Source organism: Malaclemys terrapin, chromosome 8 (assembly GCF_027887155.1).
Source record: "Malaclemys terrapin pileata isolate rMalTer1 chromosome 8, rMalTer1.hap1, whole genome shotgun sequence".
In the NCBI taxonomy this organism is placed as follows: Eukaryota; Metazoa; Chordata; order Testudines; family Emydidae; genus Malaclemys; species Malaclemys terrapin.
This window is the reverse complement of record NC_071512.1, coordinates 7,341,224-7,362,918: the sequence shown is the minus strand read 5'-3', so window position 1 is coordinate 7,362,918 and position 21,695 is coordinate 7,341,224. Positions and strand designations below refer to the sequence as shown.

At 44.0% G+C, this 21,695-nt stretch overlaps 1 protein-coding gene across 1 annotated transcript; it reads left to right on the top strand.

Moving 5' to 3' along the window:
* Positions 1–13,034: 13,034 nt before the first annotated feature.
* SQSTM1 (sequestosome 1) lies at positions 13,035–21,540 on the top strand. The gene is made up of 8 exons (XM_054036900.1): positions 13,035–13,304; positions 16,034–16,129; positions 18,079–18,308; positions 18,482–18,638; positions 18,896–18,979; positions 19,622–19,866; positions 20,176–20,383; positions 21,239–21,540. The coding sequence occupies exons 1-8, from the start codon at positions 13,124–13,126 to the stop codon at positions 21,394–21,396; spliced, it is 1,359 nt and encodes a 452-aa protein (XP_053892875.1). The 5' UTR covers positions 13,035–13,123; the 3' UTR covers positions 21,397–21,540.
* The last annotated feature ends 155 nt before the right edge of the window (positions 21,541–21,695 follow it).

The following is a 21,695-nucleotide window of genomic DNA, read 5'->3' as shown; positions in this document are numbered from 1 at the left end:
GCGGGATGGGGCGGCCGCGCGCGGTCCCCGGAGCAGGGAGGGGGCTGCCGCCGGGGAGGGGAAGGGGCGGAGATGGCACCGAGTTAAAGGAGCCGCGCACATGCCGCGGCCGGGCGGACGTGCAAGGGAGGGGGGGGGGGGCAATGTGCGTGTGCAAGGGCGCCGCGCGCCTTTCCGTGAACAGGGGGCGGCGTATTCACGTGTGCACGCGCAGGCAGGGACTCGTGAGTGTGCCAGGGCGTGCTCGTGTAAACGGGGCCCTATGCTTGTGCGAGCTCCTGGGCTCATGCGTGCGAGGGCAACCGTGTGCATGATGTGTGTGTGAGTAAGTGTGCACGGAAATCTACGTGCAGATGTGTGTGTGTGTTACTAATCCACAATAAACAGCAGGATGGTAACTTCTAACACTGCCCCACAAAAGGCAGGCAAAGCCCTTGCCCGTTGCGATACCCAATCACAGCAAGGGAGGTGAATGAACGGGGCCAGGCGACAGGCTTTGGGAACTTACTTCACTGTCTGAATAATTAAGACAATAATAATATCAAATACACAACGTCTTCTCCCATATGCAAACGGGAGCTTCCCTGCAATAACCCCATTTTGGGTATTTTCTCTCTCACTCTTTTATGATTAATTCCAAATATGATTCCTTGTATTCAATAATGAAACATTGGATAATACTGCTAACTCTTACTCATTAGTCGCTGTCCTGTTTGTTTTTCCTTTTGATGATTTATATAATAGTGGTTTTTAAATCGCTGTATGAAATTATATTCACTCTGCAATAACCTTTTAACACTTTTAAATTTAAATATAAAAAGGGAAATTATGAAACACCCAAAACAATGAAAGCGAATACATTCACAGCTAGCGGGTAAATAAACCATAAATCTAAGTTGCAAGCATCTTATTTACTGCCTTCAATCACTTTATTGTGCCTCATTCTTCATCTTTATTAGTATATTCAGTATGTCAATATTTTTACTTGGTGTCAGCTTGAACATCGATGTAGTTTTCAGCGTGTGAAGCTGCACAGATGCTGGGGATATTATATTCAAAAGTGTATCCTTACTTTTCATCCTCACCTTTGTGCCAACTAAAACGCGCTGCATGTTGGGGGAAAAAACAGGGTTATATCCTACAGATATCCTACAGACTGAATCATCTACATTAAATTGCCCTCTCAATTCATCTGTGAGAATATGTCCTTGATAGAGAAGCTTTCAGAGTGAGGGGGGTTATTTTTTCTGTTGAACTTAAAAGTTTTGGGGAAACATTTTACGTGACAAAATTTAAAACGTCATTTTAGGAGTGGGGGCGGGAAATGTTTATAATACAAACACAGTCATACGTTTAGCTGGAATAGTGCTAGTAGTAGGCAACACTAGTCAAGAAAAAACACTGTATCCTTAGTATACACCTGATAGCCTCACAGGGGCTCGTACTTCCTAGCAGAAGTCAAAGAAGATACACTAAAGTAAAAACATTGCATCATTGGTTGCATTCTATGTTAATCTGAAAAATGCAGCAGCACAAAAACCAGCATGGATTTGTTCTCCTCCTGATATTTCTAAAGTTTGATTGAAGACACAAAATGCAATGGAATGGAAGTGATGTGTCCGGATGTCCTGCATTGGGTGCAGCCAAGCCAGCAGCGCCACCTGCTGTTTCCACCATGGCGTTGAGCACCGGAGGGAGAGAAGAGAGTGAGTGGTATTTGTGGAGTCATTATTCTATTTCGGAAACGGAAGTTAAGAGGTGGGCTGGCGCTACCTGGCTATGCTGATGGATGGGGTCTGAGGGCGAGAAAGAGAGAATGCCTGTGAGCTCTTTTGTATAGAAGCGGCTTTCAACTAAAACCCCTTAATCAAATATTCCCAACCTTTAAGGGATTTGGAATCTAAATCTAGATCTAAAATTGAATTTTGCAGCTGATCCCCACCTCTGTAATGGGCCAAACCAAAACCCTGGATCCAGACAGTCCAAAACTTTGTCAGAGAAAGGGGGTATCAAAATACAGATTTCAGATCTGAATTGTGATTCTCATTCTGGTCCTTCTCTAGATTTATATTCAAAAAGCACTGGTGACACACCACACATTTGTCTCCACTGGGATGAAGGAGAGGAAATGGAGGAACAATGTGCAATAAAGACAGCACAGTATATAATGGTTCAATCCTGTGTTTACCAACAGGTTTAGTTCTCAGTTCTAATGTTCTCATTTTGTAATGTTATTTTCCATCATAGGAAACACTAAATATTCCAGAGAAGTAGGATTAAACCCTCTGTGTCATAACCTAATTTATCACCCCTCCCACCCACACAATATGTCACCCTTATCATCCAAAGCACATTTCTGAGTGCTTTCTCTAGCTTTCTCCATAGCTCATTGCACTTAGTATGAAATTGAAAATACGCTGCAGCTGTGCAGAACAAAACAGACTGTCATTGACAAAAGCCCTGCACACCAGAAATATGTTTTATTACAGGAAGAATAACTAAATCATTATAAATAAATATGCCAAGGATTTAAAAAGGCAGTGTTTGACAACAAAGTGGGGGGAGTAGATTGGCAGTCTTTGTTATGGAGCATGATGGAATATCTGCACTGATTCATGACATCCTGTACTGGATTATAGTTGTTCCATAACTGGAGTTGGAATTATGTCACAAGAGGCTGGCACTCAGTCACAGTAATTCCCCCCAGGTACACAATATGGTCATGAAATTTTCATCACGGGAGCATTGCTACTCTTGGACAGATTCTCAAAAAATATATTTGATTAAAATTTGATGAGATGGTTACGGACTGGTTTTCCCCCATATGTCCTTTCCCAACATTGACTTTTACCAAGATATTTCTGTGTAAACGGAGCTTTCCTATTTCTAAACTACGGCTTCCTCGATAGGTACTCTGTGATGTGCTTGTTTACACAGTGATCAAACTACCATTCCATAGTCCTTACTGAGGCCTTCTCTACTCTGCATTTCTAGCCAAATGCATTTGTGTAGACATGACTGAGGCAGTGTGTTTTGGACTGGTGCAGTTTACCCTAGTTTAAAACTTACCTGATTCCACCAGCCTGATTCCGTCAGCCTCCACCCCAAATCCCGCTTTGCCTCCAGCATTTATAATGGTGTTAAATATATAAAAAGGTGTTTTTAATTTATAAGGAGGTCACACTCAGAGGCTTGCTATATGAAAGGGGTCACCAGTACAAAAGTTTGATAACCACTGATTTAGTGGGTTCTAAGAATAGGCAAGTTTAATATAATAGTATGACCATTCTATGGCAGGCAAGCAGCCCAGATATATGTAGCCACTGAAGTCCCTGCAGGTGTGCTTGGCAGAGTTTTATGAACATTTTAATATGCAAATATGTCCTGATCAATGTGGCTCTGCAGTGCACATTTGCTGTCATTTTAGCAAAGGCATTTAATCTTAGTTAAGGAAATGGCATCTAATGTCTACTGAGAGTAAATCAATGATGGATGAACATGGCAAAGGGAAGCTATTGCCTGGAAAAGCAACATAATTTTTAAAGGACTTGAAACTAGAAGGTTATAACCTCAAGTTGTTTGCCAAGCTGTTGACCAATAGTAATCAGATTTTGAAATGACTTGGTCTGTTTTCGTCTGTTCATATGGTAATTTTATTGTATTTAAATCAGCCAGGAGAGTTACACAAAGGATGCATTTGACCCATTTTCTTTACTGCCCACAAGCAAATTAACATATTGAAACTGATTTTGTTTGTCTGTAAACAAGGCTAAACAAAAGAAGCCTGATCCTGAATACCTTATTCACACACATAATTCTTACTTACCGGAGTCATTCCATTGACTTCATTAGTACTATTCTAGTAAATAAAGATTGCTCCTGTAAGACAATTGAGACATTAACCCCTGAATTCTGTCCTCTCTGTGTTGCAAGTTCAAATCCAGCCCACATTGCCATTTAGTGAAATGTGCTTTACAGGAATGTGATAAGAGCTAATCTCATACCAAGTACCTACAATTTTTGACTTGTTCTGCTCTGCGAGACAACAATGCCATACAGATACCTTCAACCTATCATGTGAAATCATAACTCAGCTGGTATAGCCAGCAACCACACACCAGCAGCAGCGTTTTCACCTTCAGAAAATAGTTGAAACCTTAATCCATACCAGGTCCTGTCTCCTGTATTTAAATATACATGTTAAACCTGGTAAACAGGAAGCAATAAATATGTTTAGCTGGGGCTAAGGGGGAAAACTTGAGAAGGAAGCAGGTAAGGTCTGCTCGTGCACATATCACTTGAGATTTTGTTGCCATCTGAGAGTTCAAGAAAAATCACTTAATACTATTTAGTGCATCATATCTAATTTGTTTATTTTTACTTTTGTAAAATTTCACCTATTACCCTGTTCTGTGGGTATATATACAAACATTAGAATAACATTCATAATTTACTAATAGACAAATTAATTAGATTTCAGAGTAGCAGCCGTGTTAGTCTGTATCTGCAAAAAGAACAGGAGTACTTGTGGCACCTTTAGAGACTAACAAATTTATTAGAGCATAAGCTTTCGTGGGCTACTGCCCACTTCTTCAGATGCATAATTAATTAGGGTTTCACCCCAGGATATAGGTCTTTATCATTTCCATAATCACACTTTTCCCTCATAAAGACCTGAATAAGTGGATGGGATTTATACCATACAGTACAGCTCAACAACACTTAGCCTGTCAAAAAAACAGGGGGAGTAAAGCAGTGTTGCCAACTCTCGCAATTTTATCATCAGTCTTGCAATATTTGGTGTTTTTCTTAAAGCCCTTTCCCCTCATGCTCCTGAAGTCATGTGATTATATGAGACAATCAGCTTTCATTTTTCTTAAAAGAAAGATTCTAACTCTTGCGAATTAAGAGAAAAGCTTGAAAATATGAACTGCAAAGACTCAAACTCCTAAAGGTAAATAAAAATAATATTAAAAAAAAAACAGCATGATTTTTAAGCCAGTCTCATGATTTTTGAACACTTGGGGTTGGCAACAGAGAATAAATTTCAGACCCGAGCCTGCAACTGAAAACACCTTGTCAGCTAGGGTTGCCAGGCGTCCAGTTTTCGACCAGAACGCCCAGTCGAAAAGGGACCCTGGTGTGCACTAACCAGGCTGCTAAAACTCTGGTCGGTGGTGCAATGGGGCTAAGGCAGGCTCCCTACCCTGCCTGCCCTGGCTCTGCATGGCTCCTGGAAACAGCCAGCATGTCCGGCTCCTAGGCACAAGGGCTCTGTGCGCTGCCCTTGCCCCAAGCCAGGAACCGCGGCCAATGGGAGTTGTAAGGGCAGCACCTGTGGGGCGGGTGCAGGCAGCATGCAGAGCCCCCTGACCCGCCCCTCCGCCTAAGAGGCAGACATTCCATGAGCCATCTGAGGTAAGCGCCCAATTGGAGCCCACACCCTGAACCCCCTTCCTCATCCCAACTCCCTGCCCCAGCCCTGAACCCCCTCCCACACCTAAACTCCCTCCCAGAGCCTGCACCCCACACCCCCTCCTGAATCCCAACCTCCTGCCCCAGCCCTGAGTCTCCTCCTGCACGCCGAACCCCAGAGACCCCTCCTCCATCCCAAACCACTCATTTCTGGCCCCACCCCAGAGCCCACCTCAACCCCCTGCCCCAGCCCAGTGAAAGTGAGTGAGAATGGGGGAGAGAGCGATGGAGGGAGTGGGGATAGAGTGAGCGGCCTTGGGGCAGGGCAAGGGTGTTCAGTTTTGTGTGATTAGAAAGTTGGCAACCCTATTGTCAGCAGCCAAGAGAGGTTTAAATTTAGAGGCTGTTATAAAGGTATCATACAAATTAGGGATGGAAAAGATCTATTAAATCTAGAGATAGATTTAAGCAGCAATTTATACCCAGAGTTTAACCTCCTCAAACCTCAGAGGCTTTTGGGTCACTCCCTGGTTTTGCTTTGGCCCATCCCCCATTCCAGTTCAGGGCTGTTCCAGCCAGTTTATTTGCTGTTGTATAATTTCCACATGATAAGTGACCTCACTTCCTGTTTATTTTGCATGTCAGTGTGCTTGAGAGGCAGGTTCTACAGTCTGTTTTACCACTGTATAAAGGTTCTTGAATGATCTTTAGAAAAGCAAAAACATTATTGTAAATAAGGCACTTAAAACTAGCCACATTTGAATTCTTTAATTTAAGGAGATGGCCACAGGTAATATTTCCTAAAGAACACACTCTGGTGTATATGTAAAAAAAAAATATTTTTCTCACTCTCTGGTTCTTAAGTTCTTATATTTGTATCACACTAATTGATGCTCCAATTAAAATTGGTGTTGACTGATTAGCTGTCCCATGTAAGAATCCTGACATTTCACAGCTAACCTTCAGGATAGCTTAACCTCAATATGAAAATAAGACTGGCTGCTGCTTTCTCTCCTGCCTGTGACCTTGAGAGAGAAAGAAAATCCCTCTACATCCAGTCTTACATAGAGATTTTTCTGATTCTGGCCATTCACCTGTAGGATCCCAGAAGGCATGCAGAAGCAGGAGATCACTGCATGAGAGCTGACACTGATATGAAGAAAGCAGGAAGGAGAGCTCTGACACAATCCAACCTAACACAGCAATGAGTAAACGTTTCAGATCTAAGCTCCCTGCAATCCCAGCCTGAAATAACAACAAGGAGTCTGGTGGCACCTTAAAGACTAACAGATTTATTTGGGCATAAGTGTTCGTGAGTAAAAACCTCACTTCTTCGGATGCATAGAGTGAAAGTTACAGATGCAGGCATTATAATAATTATATTGTTAGTCTTTAAGGTGCCACCAGACTCCTTGTTGTTTTTGTAGATACAGCTACTCCCGATACTTGACAGCCTGAAATATTCTTTCAGTGACTCTCGGGTTAGGAGAAAGGACTGTCTCCTTCCTCGGGAGGAGCAGAATAATTATTTCTCATAGTCACAGGACCTGAAGAACTCTGACTCGAGCCTGGATTCTGCAGGCTGCAAATCACCCCATACTGACCTGCGCCAATGACGAAGCAAAATGTCTGTGTGTATGTCTGTGGGAGGGGAATGTTAGATCACTGATCCCAAGCATTATCTAATCCCCAGTCTACATCTCCGTCCCCAAGCTGTGGGGAGAAAGGAAAGTGATCATCACGGGACTCAGCTGAGTCACAGCCATCTGACTTAGTTCCTTTAAGTAGTCCAAGAGGGTCCATCAGGGGGGTTCCAGAGGGCCGACATCAAATTGTGGGAAGATTTTATGTGTATATATTTCAAAGTTAGGAAAACTCTAGAAGGAGCATACTGACATAAAAAAGAAAGACAGAGTGACTCAGCCTAGGTAGACCGGGAACCTCCTTTAGTTTTTGGCTTTATGCACAGTCCCTGCTGCAACTCATCTCAACTCTACTTCCAAGCTAACTGCAGTTCCCACATTTGAAGATCCCCCCCATTAAACTAATGTAGGTGGAACTGGTACCCCAAACACTAGCTCAACACCATGCAGAATACATCATGTCGTCATCCTTTTGTCCACATAAACCCTTTGGGGCAGGATTGTTTTGATACAAGAGTCCCTTCTCAGCTGAAAAAGTATTATTATTCCATGAGCATAATCATTCTGCTTAGTGCTTTGCAAAGAAGAGATAGTACCTGAGCCGAGGAGTTTATAGTTTTGTACTATGTATAGTTTGGACACACACAGTACATGGTGAATGAGCCTGTGGTATAGGAATTGCCTGGTCACTTTAAAAAGGGCTTCTGAGTAGAAGGCAGTTTTGAAGAGGGATTTGAGGGAAGAAAAGAGGAAAATTGTAGGAAAGCTGAAATGCTGAGCCCCTTCTCTCCCTTACATAGCTCCAGAATTGTAGGTTTTCATGGAATCAGACAGTGATCTTTTTCGAATGGGAAATCAGTAGTCAGAGCAGTCTTTTACAAAGGCTTCTAAACAAAACAAGTGTATCACAAAATTCTGTCCTATTAACCCCAGTCTTGTACACATACATACAGTACTTTACTCATCATCTGATTGACTGTAACCATTTAAAGACTTTTAAAAGCTCCCTCTGTCTCTTTTATTGTTTTCTGTTAGAGTTAATGCTTGTTCAAAAATGAAAACTGCAGCAATTTTCAGGGCAGGTGTCAACCATATTTAATTACACTTCCTTCCTGGGCTTCCCCACTGAAAGCTTTCATGACAGAAAAGTCAAAAATAGCATACACAAGAAAACATAAGAAAAATGATCAAAGCTCATATGAACCCCAAGATCTCCAGGCCAACTTTAGCCATGGAAACTCAAGGAAAAAATATGTAAGCTGTGAAGCCAGAAATGTAAGGCCAAGGTTAATCATAGAAGCACAGACATAAGATCTTTTCAATTTTGATCATAATTCAGTCTAGTCCCAGTGCAGGATTGTTCCCTACAAAATACCTTCTAAATTAGTTCCCATACTTCAGAGATACAATCAAAAAGTGCACAAACCTTAACATTTTCCTGTCTCTGGCCAAACATGACAAAGACCCTAGAAGGATCACTACTTTAAAAGCTCTTTGGAAGTTATTCAATTAAATAACCATATGAAGTGGACAGGCAGAACAAGACAAATGTGAGATGAAGCCCAGTTTAACTTCCAAAGAGATTTAATCTCTCTCACATCCACCTATTTTTCTGAAACACTCTTTTGTTCTCCAAAAAGATGAGAATAGTCTAGAGGGAGAGAGGACCTTCTATTATAGAGAACATGAGGATTATTCACAGTAATAAGTGAATGTGTCAAACTCAGTTTAGATTCTTAGATGTCATCTTCAGGTAGCTGCGAAGTTCTCCACACATACACTTCTGTTCCTGTGGCAACAATTAAGTGTAGGGAAAGGGGGCTTTAGCTGGATCAGATCCCCTATGAGAAGCTCTGCAGAGGAGGAGAAAGGACTGTGATATGGGACACAGTTGAATTACAGACAGATAAGATAAGCAAATAACAGTACCCTTTATGAGGCCCCAGAGTGCAAATTCCAAATACTTGCCTTTGTTGTTATTTTTCAGATAGGAAACTTCTGGAAGGAGCATGATGTCATAAACAGAAGACCTAACATGACTCAATACACACCAATCAGGACAGGCAAACTTCCTCTGGCTTTTGGCCACCTTTCATATTTGCTAACTGAGTTAAAGTTCACACTAGCCAAATATTAGATCTGCTTCTGTTTTTAATTTGGTGCAGCTCTTGCTTTTTATGGATTTATAAATTAATCTGGGAGACTGGAGCAACAGTATTTAGCACATCTGTGAGAGGGATGGAGAAATCCTTACATCCCAAAAGAACTCTATAGGACAAACATTTGTGGAGGGTGAATAGGAATGGAATACACCTCTCTTGGACTTGTTTAAATACTACCCAAATTTTTAATACCAAAAATTGTTAGTGTTTCTGTGTTTGAGGCCAGGTTAGTGCCAATAGAAAGTCAACTGATGTTCTGAGACCATTTCCTAGTAGGGACAAAGGTCCACCTTCACGAATAACACTAATTGGCACCATTGGCAGTGTCAGCACAGAGACAAAGGACAGAAAGTACATATAGGCCTACAGGTGAGCCTGCCAGGACATGACTGAGGTACACTGGCAAAGACAGCGTGGGGAGGGGCATCTTTGTATTGCTGGTGGACATACTGTTTCTATTTTGTGGATAAACAGAAGACTTCAGTCTCCTGTAATGTCAAGTCCATAACTTTCACCAACATTTTGAAATAATCCCAAATTTAAATTAGATGAAAAAAAGAGAGAGGGCTAGTGGATTATGTCTCTGTTTGACCACAAACCCTTTCATGTTTAGGATCATTAGCCCCATGTACCTGTGTTTACAAACCTAGTAAAATGTTTCATTACAGACACAGCACTATTTATCTGCTCGTGTGTTTAAACAGTTCAAGCCAGATCAATGGCCATAAAACATTATTATCAAGCAACTCAAGTGATTCTTCCTAAGGCAAAAAGAGCAATTCTGTCTACTATAAAAATAAATATACTTGAAATAAAAAACATGTCATAATTAATTTAAAATTTACTTGTGTCTTCAAACATTTAATTGATTAACTGGGAAGGCTGAATATACTGCTGAGTTTAAAATATGTCTTTTTTTAAATTTTTTTTTATTTCTTCATCCTAAAAAAGAAATAAATCTTTCTCTTAACTTGAAAGAGCATTTAATTCATGACAAGGCCACTCAAGATTTCCCATTAGGTTAAGAACTATGTGTCACTAAAAATCGCAGGCCCTTAAGGTGAAATGAAATTAACACCAACTGGGAACCTAATACTCATTGATCCATCTTTAATTATACTTGGAAGATTCAGACAGCTTCTTCTGCCAGCTGGACTCTTATCTGACCTGATTAAGGATCCTGTCAACTGTATCTGATCTGCAAATATTGCTGCCAACAAACTTGGAAAGCCCACAAACATCCTTCTTGATGTCAGCAAGCAGCTATTTTTAGGTCCCAAAAATCCAGATCCAGGACAATTACTTAGCTACACTTACTAAGAGGAGGGCAGGTATATGCTACCTTTTGAATATGAGGCAGATCTTGTTAATTAACACATTTGCCTTCTGATGATCAAAGACTATGGATTTTGGAGCCCCATTCCACCAATCACTCCGTCCTGCCTATCACTGCTCGATAACATTGTAGAAGCAAAACAACCAGTCAGGGCTAAAGGGTCTCAGATGCCATGTCTACCATAGAGAGAGGTACAGTAACACTACTGTGTCCCAGTGCTGAAGGTCCTTGGATATCATACTGTGGCATAGCAGAAGTTATGCAGTCATGTCTCCATACCAGAGGTTCTTGGATGCTGTGTTGTAAAATGACAGAAGCACCAATTTAATTTTCATTCCTCAGTGTTGTAGGTTCTTGAATGAAGCACAGATGTTGTTGTTGTATTTAACTAACCAAGTTTAAAACCACTGACAAGCCTGAGATATCAAAACCAGCTGGCAGCTGCTGGAGGGTGCTGAAGATTTGTTAAATCACTTTCAGATTAACTGAATCATATTTCCATTACACTGAGACCTGGAGACATTAAATATTATCTGTAATCACTCATTCATTTGAAGCTCTTATACAGAGCTTTAGAGTTGTATATTTTGATTAAAAGAACCCAACACCCTCTCGCTTGTCTCCTACACTTGGAACCATTCATTCTTTTGTGCTGGGAGACAGATTTCCTCAGCACATCTATTGCCAAAAGTGGACTAGTTGAAATCTGAAGGTAGCATGGAGTTAAATAGCCCTGTTAAAGCAGAGTCAAATAAAAAGAAACTGCTGGCTTTGTTGAGAAGAGGCAAAAAAGACTGGGGTCTGGAAAGAGTATAAAAGGAAGAAAGATAAGAGAAAACCAGAAAGAGGGGAACACACACGAGGTGTACAAGGATAAAAAGGCACTGGAGGAAGAATAATATGAATACAGTTCTAATGTACAGATTTCTGAATCTTGCAACTTGTCTCACTCCCTGTTGGTATTCAAAACACTTCAGGAAGGGGCAAGAGTCCAATACACAGCAGAATCTGCTGTATTATATTACTTTTTGGGGTGAGCACAGTGGATTAAATAGCAAACACAAACTGTCCATTATAACTGTCTCCTGTTTCATCAACAATAGATTTATGATGGATGGTTAGTAATTTGTACTAGTACAAGTAAAACAATAATATAACATCACAAAAGGTGAACAAATAGTGTAAAGAGTGAGGCGTACCACAGGTGTTTAAAACGCATTTCTTCAGAGCAGTACCATGTCTATATTGTATTTGTACATTACCTAGCACAATGGGGCCCCAGTCCTGACGGGGTTCTTTGAATGCTGCCAGAACACAAATAATTACGTATTAACTCTTGTTATTGATGTTGTAGATAAAAACCATACTTTTCCTAAAATATACTTTTTAATCCAATTGCATCTTTCTAAATTGTGCTTTAGACTCAATGGGCCAAATTCATCCCCAGTATATCTGTATTACCTTCAGTGGTTTTACACTAAGGATGATCTATTGGCCTTAGTGTGAACATCAGTTTAATTCAGTCCCAAGTCCTGTGGTCTTTCTGACCACCTATGGAGCCACTTGCAAGCAACACCTTCTGTGTTACCTTCTGCTCTTGGGGGGGCCTGAACCCCACCCAAAACATCAGGTGGGCGTGGGCAGCTAGTGCCAGGCAGGCCTTCCTCACCGCCATCTCCTCTGACTGGAGCAGAGGGGAAACTGCTGAGTCACGGTTGCCTATGGCTTGGACAAGGCGAGTTCCCTGTGGGCTGTCGCCACCCACTCGGGATCGGGTATCGCTACCTCCCAGTAGCGGGAGCCAAATACCTCCCTCTCCTCAAGCCCCACGCCAGGCTCTAGTCGCCTTTCCTCCCCTACCGTCCTTTCACTCTCCAGACCCCCCCCGTCTCCTCAGGCTCCAGACCCACAGCTCCTCAGTCTAGACCCCCCCGTCTCCTCAGGCTTCAGACCCACAGCTCCTCAGTCTAGACCTCCCCCCCCTCTCCTCAGGCTCCAGACCCACAGCTCCTCAGTCTAGACCCCCGTCTCCTCAGGCTCCAGACCCACAGCTCCTCAGTCTAGACCCCCGTCTCCTCAGGCTCCAGACCCACAGCTCCTCAGGCTAGACCCCCCCGTCTCCTCAGGCTCCAGACCCACAGCTCCTCAGTCTAGACCCCCCCCCCGTCTCCTCAGGCTCCAGACCCACAGCTCCTCAGTCTAGACCCCCGTCTCCTCAGGCTCCAGACCCACAGCTCCTCAGTCTAGACCCCCCCCCGTCTCCTCAGGCTCCAGACCACGCCCCCAAATCTAGATACCCCGCCCCACGGGCGGGCTCCTCAGGTTCAAGCCCTGGAGCCCCCCCCCCCGCGCCCGGGCGCTGAGAAGGTGCCCGAGTCGCGCTGGGTCCCGCCCTGCCTTCCCCCTAGCGGGGCGCCGAGGGGTGGGGACTTTCCCGGCTCAGGCCCGGCCTCCCGCCGCCGGGGTATAAGGCGGCCGGGCGGAGGGAGCTGACGGGTCCCAGCCGCGCTCTCGCCGCCGCTTCTCCAGCCGCCCGCCGCCCATTCCTGCTGCGCCACAGCCCTGCCATGGCCGCGCTGACGGTGAAGGCCTACCTGCTGGGCAAGGAGGAGGTGGTCCGCGAGATCCGCCGCTTCGCCCTCGAGCCGCCCGCCCGCTACCAGGCCGTGCGCGACAAGCTCTGCGAGCTCTTCCCGGGGCTGCTGCGGGCCGGCGCGGCGCCCGGCGCCTTCCAGCTGCATTACAAGGGTGAGCGCCCCGCGGGGCCCGGGGTCTCCGGTGCGGTGACAGGAGGCGACTGAGGGACCCCGGGAGGGTCCGCCGCTGACCGGAGCGGGCTGCTTTCCCCGCTCCAGGCTGGGCCCCCCCCGCTACCCTGACCCGCTGGGGTCACTGATGGGGGCAGAAAAGCCTTTATTCCCCCCCCCCCACCCCCGTTTGAGTTTGGTTGGCCCTTAGCGAGTGCGTGTGGTTGAACCGTTCCCTTGGGGGCCGACCTGACACCCGAAGTCACGCCGCCGAACGTCTACACTCACACAGCTGATGTTAGGCCTGGGCCGTGGGTTGTCAGGCGCTGTTCCTTTCAGCAGAGGTCACACACGCAGTCATGAAACGTCACCGGCTTCTTGATAAATAAGCGGGTTTTTTTTTAACTTCTCATCTACTTCCAATGTCTCGAAGAGGAAGGGCGGACGCCACTGTGTATCGCTAAGAGCTTGATATTTCTCTCGGATAAGAGATGCCCCAGAGCGGACCTGGCTGCTCCCCTGAAGGAAAACAGGCACAGCAAATAGCTCCTGGAACAATGCTTTGGGCCAGTCTTGCCTTAAGAGCTTAACTTCCTTACACAGGGTCCATAAGCTTTCTTTTGTACCTCTGTACATGCTTAAGGCTTGGTAGGGTGACCAGATGTCCCGATTTTGGGATCTTTTTCTTATACAGACTCCTATTCCCCCCCTGGCCTGATTTTTCACACTTGCTGTCTGGTCACCCTAAGGCTTGGTCTACACTACAAACTTAAGTCCGTATAACTACATTGCTCAGGGGTGTGGATTTTCCACCCCGAGTCACTTGGTTATACTGATCTAACACCCCATCCCTCCCCCATACGTGGACTGTTGACATAGCTACCGTCTCTCGGGGAGGTGGATTACTATGCTGATGGGAGTATAGTAGCGTCTTCACTAAAGCGCTGCAATGGCATAGCTGCACTGCTGTAGCACTGTGGGTGAAGACCAGCCTTAGAAGGAAAGTACATAAAGTGAGACTTGTCTTAGCTCAAATTACAGAAAGAAAAGCTCTCGCTGCTATTCTGCCAACCCTTCACTAACATGAACTGAAGTTCAGTTCACACAGTATCCATCTCACACTTTCTTATCAATGTCTTTAGTCTCTAGACCAGCTCTTAGCAAATGGGCAAAGCATTGAGGAGACTTGCCCACTTCTATGGGATGTATCAAACTTCCTTTAAAGTATTATTCATACAGTGCTGATCAAAGAGCAACATATTCCAGTGCCAACTACTTAGTTCTTAAATATCTTACACTCAGAAGCCTGTTTTCTTCAGATGATATTCAACTTGTTTATTGTGAAATGGCTTCCTTCTAAGACTTTTCTCAGTTCCCACCACTGCCAGTTCTTAACAAGAACATGTACAGTTCTGCAACCTAGCTTCTTCCTGGGAGTTGCTGCTGTGGCAACGTAGTACTGCAGACACAGTGAGACTTATTTAAACATAACTATTGCTGCAGCGCATGTGTCTTTAAAACTATACCAGTGCAGTGGGTGTGTAAACAGAAGATACTTCCTTATCAAACGAACTACTCTCAAATAGAGAGGCAAGGAGGGTGAGGTAATACCTTTTATTGGACTAACTTCTGTTGGTGACTGAGAGGAGCTTTTGAAAACTTGTGTCTCTCTCCAACAGAAGTTGGTCCTGATATCCTGGGACTGACTTGGCTACAACTCTGCATAATCAAGTAGGTCAAACTTTGGGTCTAAGTACAGTAAAAGCTGTTTTATTTGTCACTTGATCAACTGGAAAGCTGTATAAACCAGCATTTCTGATCTTCATTGAAAGTCTGGTTTATAGTCCGGTTGGCTCCGTACCTGGCTCGGTGTGGCGCCACAGAACCAGCGACATGTCTCTGCTGTTCCCGGACGGAGGAACGGCCACAAGGGGTTTGGAGTGCGGGAGGGAGCAGAGGCTTTGGGAGGGAGTTTGGGTGCGGGAGGGGGCTTAGGGCAAGGGGTTGGGGCATAGGAGGGGCTTTGGGGTGCTGGATCCAGGCAGCGCTCACCTCGGGCGGCTCCGTGCAAGTGGTGACATGTCCCTGCCGCTCCTAGGCGGAGGTGTGGCTAGGCAGTTCTGAGCACTGCCCCCGCCCTGAGTGCTGGCTCCACAGCGCCCATTAGCTGGGAACCATGGCCAATGAGAGCTGTGGAGGTGGCACCTGTGGGCGGAGGCAGCGCGCAGAGCCGCCTGCCGTGCCTCTGCCTAGGAGCAGCCGGAATAGGTTGCCACTTGTGGGGCGCCCAAGGTGAGTGCAGCCTGGATCCAGCACCCCAAATTCCCTCCTGCACCCCAATCCCCTGCCCCAAGCTTCCTCCTGCATCCAAACTCCCTCCCTCTTCATTAACTGGAATTTTTCATTTACCAGAACCTCCACCCCATTTCCCCCAATAGGCCAGATAACAGTTTTCACTGTAATTGGTTTTACCGTCCTCTTTTGCCTAATCTGGGTTCTGTGAGTAAGAACCAAGTGCCATTTTGAGGCGAGGGTAGATAATCAACACTTTTATTCCCTCTAACAGACAGATTCTAACATTCAAAGCAGTGAGGTGTTGCTTGATTGTTAGTCTCCATTCCTAGCAAAATACTTAAGACTACTGAGCATGTCACTGTATGAAAACAAGGACTTACTTGCATCTCTTCCTGATTCACTTCTATCCAGTTTATTAATCTCTGTCTTCTCCAGATGAAGATGGGGACATGATTGCCTTCTCCAGTGATGAAGAACTCAAGATGGCATTGCCATATGTGAAGGATGGCATTTTTCGTATTTACATCAAAGGTAACCTTTGGTCTTGACAGCCTCTGTACCACCACAAAGAGATGCATGGTTGGCCTTGTGCTTCAGTAATGAGTTACTGAGTATGGCAGAGGTAGTACTCAGAGCTCACCCTTCCTCAGGTACTCTGTATCACACACTGGCTGCTTCCGGAGCAATAGGCAAGGAACCACGCTTGCCTTCCTTTGCTACAAGGATGGCACTGTGATATGGGTCCCTTGAGGGTAGAGTGAACAAAGCATAAAAAGGGTGTTTATGGGCTTGGAGAAACCCTATTCCATTTTGCTGAGCAGGGAATAAACTAGCAAATCCACTGTCCGATTCTACTCTAATACAAAATTCACACCATTGGATAGTTACTTTAAGAAAAAAATAACATGGCTGGACCTTCACTAGTACTATTCACCAATGAGAAGGTGTGTGCAGTTTCATTCTTAATCATGACTCATTCAGTACTCCTCTCTGGTTTTACTAGCATTTTAACATGCTTCATAGTAGCACTCTGATGGTTGGAGTCAGTGCTCACATGTACCTTTTCACTCTCCTCACATAGCTTCAAAGACTGATGCATGCACAGTTTGCAGATTTACAGATCACTGCTCCTTGTCCTTCCCTTCCTATCTGTTAAATCTGCTTGTTTTCTCTTAACTTCCCTGAAAAGTTTATATTGTATTGATGTTTGCATGATGCCTGGAACAATGGGGCACGAACTTGATGGATCTTGGTACTGGCATGATACAAGTTAAGGAATGGAATAGACTGTGGAAGTTATAAGACTGATTAAGTGGGGAAAAAAGTTATCCATTCTCTGCCTTAATGAAATGTAAAAAATTTCTCAAGTGTAGGTTTGGGGGGGTGAAACTACTTCCTTAATGCACAACTTAGTTCTGACCAGTCCTCTAATGATTCTTGCACTGGAGTGATCTGAACAATGTAAAAATCTAACCTGGAAAAGCTGGTCCAAAACACTTGAGGGGCATTGCTGACTTTTGGCTCTGATTTAAAGAGCGGGACACTAGCAATTGCAATATATTCAGCAAGGCAGGCCTCTTTATTTTAGGACTCTTGTGGTGTTGTGGCTTTTTTTTTTTTTTTTTAATACCCATTCACATGAGAACTAGTTAGGAGCTATTGAATAGACTGGTCTCAATATCATACTCTGATCCATATTTATGCTGGCTTCTTCCTGTGTATGACTTTAGTCTAAATCATACAACGAACAGCGTAGTAGAGGCAGTATCTTGACTAATGAAGGAAGAGAAGAATACCAAAAAAAATTCCTCTTGCAGACTAGAGGTTGTGGTATGCAGCAAAAGTTGAGGGCAAGAGCATCTATTCTTGTCTGAGCCAAACCACTAATGCAGTAGTCTAAGATGGAGCTCTAAAAAAGATTTGCCCGACTCCAGAGGGAATCACATAACTTCCTAAAACTAGGACTACACTTAAAATTTAAAAGTGGCACTCTTGCCTGAGTGCAGATAAACTAATGGAAAGATTAAAGTAAATGGAGAACTTTCCACTGCTCTAAAAATAATGGCTTGAAGATTGATGCCTTATACCTCTGAATTAAAATAACTGGGAATGTGCCTCAAACAGATGCTCATCTTTTTCTGAAGAGGTAATCTACTAAAATCCAGTGGTTCCTTTAACCTCCAAACAGTATTGCAAGTAACATCTGTATAAACTAGTGCAGGGATTCTCAACCTATCATAGTGCAGACAGCTCCTTCCATCACCGTCCACTCATATTCCTATTCAATATGAGTCCTATGAATAGTGCATAAGTAGGCAACATGGGCACCTCTATTAGTAGGGCTTCAGTGACAAACTAGTGTGTGCATATTATGTACTACTAAATACATCTATAGAAACTTTCAATGGATCATATTCCTTTAAATACTTAAAATGGAAATCTACCTGTTTCCTTGCACTATAAAGGCATTTTCTTTTTAGAGAAAAAGGAGTGCAGACGTGAGCACCGTTCACAGTGCAACCAGGAGCGTCCCCCCAATGTGGTACACCCCAATGTGATCTGTGATGGCTGTGAAGGACCAGTGGTAGGTGCTCGATTCAAATGCACTATTTGCCCAGACTATGACCTATGCAGCACCTGTGAGGGGAAAGGCATCCACAAGGAGCACAACATGATCATGTTTCAAAGCCCGCTGCTCAATCCATTTGAGGTGAGCAAAACTAACTTCTAGCAGGGGGAAAGACTGGTCTAGAGGGGAGCCTGTAGAGGACCGCTAAATGTAGGATAAACTGTAGATAACAGGCAGCTGTATCTTGTGGCTTATACTTAAAATATTCTGTCTAAATATGTGGACTTACATAACTTTCTTCTCCCCGCCCTCAGTGGTTTCCCAGAGGTCGCTGGCTTCGTAAGATGAGACATGGGGTTCCACCCTTTGCATGGATACATGGCTGGGGGCACCCTGGCCGTGCCCCTCCATGTGAAAACTCTGAGCAGCCACAAGCCAGTGCTGCACCCCAAAATCCAGACCCTGAGCAAGGTAAGGATGGAATGACTTGGTCAATGAAGTATTCAAGGTAAAATAACTGATCACTTTTGCAGAGTAGTAGGGAGTCTTTGGATTAAGTATTTTTAAATGAGATTTGCTGGAATTTAATGATTGAAGGTGTGTGTGAGAGTGAGAGGGATTGGATTGGATTGTCTGGTAGAATTACCAAAACCCCTCTTTGAACTTTGTACTCTTAATTTCTGTTAACATGCAGTAGCTAAATTTTTTTTATTTTTTTATTTTTTAAGAAGCCTTTAACAGCCAGCCACAGGACCAAGTCACCTTTTTAAAGAATGTTGGAGAGAGTGTTGCAGCCATGCTAAGTCCTCTTGGTAAGTGACTATCCCAAATCCAGCATTTTACCATAGCTTGTATCAACAGGAACAGTGGCCTACTTCTGCCTCACAGGAGACCTGAGCCATTTCTGGCCACTCAACTTGGCAACCTCCATGTTTCTCCTTCTCTCACTCCCACTTCACTGAGATGTGGTCTAGTCTCCAGCAAACATACTAGAGACCACTAGGAGCCTCATTCTTCAGACTGAGGCAAAAGATGAGGCATATGCTACTTTATTGTGTAATGTCAGTATTTAACTGGGAACAATTGGTGGTAACTCAAGTGACTCCTGTGATTGTAAATAATTCCCTCCTTCATCCTCTAGTCTAAATTAATGTAGTGAGCAGCGCTCTCTGACAGGAGGAGATGAAGCACGTGTACAACAGTATACATGAAAATGTGCACCAAGCTGGTGCTCCATTTGGCATTGTAAGTGCTAGACTTCTACCTTCAAGTATCCCGGAGGGGATGAGAAGCTGTAGATGGAAAATAGAACAGTCCCCTCTCCTCTCTCTCTCTCCCCCCCCACCCCCCCTCTTAAAATAACTAGGATTAATGTGAGATCACTGAAGGAACTTCCAGGACTGTGCTTTGGAGACAAGTGTACTGACTCTTCTCCCCCTCAACTGTTTTCCTAGGCATTGAAGTAGATATTGATGTGGAACATGGGGGACAAAAAAGCAAAGTGACTCCCCCTTGTCCAAGTTCACAGAGTGATTCTGAGCCTGGAGGCAGTTCCACTAGCCAGACTGGCCAGACCAAACCAGAAGGGAGTAGTAAAGAACCTGTCCCTGAGAAAGAAAATTCTATTACAGAGCAGATGCAGGAGATGGTGATAGAGCCTCCTTCCACACCCATGGAAGTCAGCAATTTCCTGTCGCAGGTACGTGAATTCCTTTACTAGATGACAGACATGACAAGTTCATTTTTGCCGTTAGGCACAGCCATAACTGGTTCTTACTACTATAAACTAAATAGCATCATTGGAATGGATTTTAATAGCACAAATCACAGTGTAGATAGATCTGTGAGTAGCTACTTCTGTTGGTATCTTGGCATTCAATCCCATAAACTCCTCTCGCTAAAGGAAAGGAATGAGCCTGTTTCATGTCGATGGTAGATAATAGCAGAGCCTGCATCCTACTCTGGAGAACTGTGCAAGACATTGGCTCCTTTTTCTTTACACTTACAGGAACAGGATGAATCCAGTAGTTCTGCAGGGGGCGATGAGGACTGGACCCACTTAACTTCAAAAGAAGTGGATCCCTCCACAGGTGAACTGCAGTCTCTCCAAATTCCAGAGACACAGGGTCCCAGCTCTTTAGATCCATTTCAGGTTCCCCCTAGACCAGGACCTACAGGCCTGCGAGAAGCTGCACTCTATCCACATCTCCCACCAGGTGAGTAGCTGTATTTTGGTCAACGACTTGTCCCTTTTCAATTAAGCCTATTGTTTCTTGGGTTGCTAGTAGAAGGACCTTAACACTGTCCATCATATGGGTTGTAAGAACAAAGAGCGGAAAACCTTGTCTATGGCTAAACTACAGCTAAGACTTTGTTGCCATCTCTTGCAACATTTCATTGGAGTGGTGGTAGAAGTTTTTGGTTTTTGTATTGCCCTGGATGACATGTAGGTTGTCACTTTCACCTCACTTCAGTTTGTATGAAAAATTACACTAGACAAACTGACAAATACTGCCAGATGCACTAAATAAAATTGGAAAACACCCAAGATTTATGGGGAAGTAGTAAATACTAGGTGGGGGAAGGGGGGAATTCAGAGACTCTTAATAAGGATATTCCACCAATACCAACTATAAACAGTTAGCTAATTTAAACTATGGTTCATTCAGCCAACCTGAAAAAGGCAGTCAATTAGGAAATGCTGTCCTTGCTTCCTGTGAGGGGCAGCTCATAAGAGTAAGATGGCACTTACCAGGGTGAGCCAGTAATGGAATTCTGGGCCATAATAGCCACCGCATGATCTCTAGCATTCTTACATGAAGAATGGCTGCAGTCAAGTTTGATCATGCATTTACAATAAGGCATGTGCTGTTGAACTATACGGCATCAAGAATTAAGTTCTTTAGGAAACCAGGTCAAAGGATATATCCTTGATAAGTAACTAGCTATACAACATGGTGATAGTTGATCGCTGCTATGTAGGTACAGCACAAGTTCCATCAGCTCCTTGCTTTGTTTGTTTAAACTGTAGGTATAATCCCACTTTGTACTCATAACTTTTGATTTAACAGAAGCAGACCCCCGCCTGATTGAATCTCTGTCCCAGATGCTCTCCATGGGTTTCTCTGATGATGGTGGATGGCTGACCCGTCTCCTACAGGCAAAGAAATATGACATTGGGGCAGCACTGGATACCATCCAGTATTCCAAGCAACCACCTCGCTCCTAATGGCATTTGTGTAAGCGAGAGCACTTTCCTGTGAACTGATGAAAACTGAACAGCAGTTCTACACTGATGCTTGTCTCCCTATCAGAGCGGTTGTTGTCTTTTTCTGTTTCCATGGTGGGGAAAATAAATATTTCCTGTCTTTAATTATTCGTTTGTGAAATATCAGATTACCTGACTGTAAAATCTGTAGGGTAACCTAGCCGCTCCTGGGACAAACTGCAACGCACTAATACATCTTGGCTGGAATTTAGTTTAGGAAGAACATCTAACCAGGGAGAACTCAAGGACTTGAGCAAAGT